Consider the following 940-nt stretch of genomic DNA (forward strand, 5'->3'; position numbering starts at 1 on the left):
ACAAACGCATCAGCGACTTCATCGTAACTTATGATTCATGAGTACATAATTCAAGCGGTCTAGATAACGTCTGAATACCACTTTAATAGCTTGGATTACACTTTGATCAATAAGTGTACAGGAATCGAGAAAACAGCTCGGATACAAGAGAAACCCTCGCATATCGGCATCCAATTTCAGCCAGAAATATAAGTCTGAAATACAACAAAGTACATGAAAAAAGAATAACATGCTGTACCTTGCGAGCACAGACAGTTGTTCTTGACATCCCTAGTCATTAGGCAAGTGGGTTAGCCTTGGCAGCCTCGTACTCCTGCACTAGCATGGTGTAATCATCAGCAGCAGTCTGGCTAGCGAACGCGGCATAAACGGTCCTGGCAAGACGAGTCAAAGCCTCCCTGATGTTAGAATTGGCATGCGGTCCTGACATGCGGTACTCACCAAGTAGTAAAAAATTGCAGAAAAAATAATCTGGAAGAAAAAGTGATAAACATGAAAGTCTAAAATGCATTTTTACTCCAAGATTGCGTTTCGTAAGTCTTCTCTTAGTTGGTGACTTCCTTTTTTTCTTGATTTCCCAGAGACTGATGTGATCTGCTACTGCCTTCTCCCAGATACGTATATTCAGCTGCACGTAGACCTTCTGCTTCGTACTGAGTACGATTAGCTACTGTAGTAGGGAACGTTACGTTGTAGCCCAATAAATCGAAAGTACGATAACGAAGTAGACTATTGACTTTTTCGTCACCCAGGTAAGTTGAGGGTAGGAATACAGATGGAGTCAAAGTGTCACAGTCAAGACAATGTAGACAAAACGAGCACGTTTGATACACACGTTGCAGGTATTTCTCCGCAGCTATCTGAATAACCCAAATAGCTTCCTGCGTCCACCGATGAGGACTTTGACCAAACAACGTACGATCTATTTCTTTAATAAGTG

The 940-nt window shown here is 42.0% G+C and overlaps 1 protein-coding gene across 1 annotated transcript; it reads right to left on the reverse strand.

The window, feature by feature from the left end:
• Window positions 1-277: 277 nt before the first annotated feature.
• On the reverse strand, window positions 278-430 carry Pmar_PMAR014167 (hypothetical protein; the record flags this gene model as incomplete). Its single annotated transcript, XM_002772136.1, has 1 exon — window positions 278-430. One exon carries the CDS (start codon window positions 428-430, stop codon window positions 278-280), a length of 153 nt encoding a protein of 50 aa, XP_002772182.1.
• Between the last annotated feature and the right edge of the window lie 510 nt (window positions 431-940).

This window comes from Perkinsus marinus (genome assembly GCF_000006405.1).
Source record: "Perkinsus marinus ATCC 50983 genomic scaffold scf_1104296962084, whole genome shotgun sequence".
In the NCBI taxonomy this organism is placed as follows: Eukaryota; Perkinsozoa; order Perkinsida; family Perkinsidae; genus Perkinsus; species Perkinsus marinus.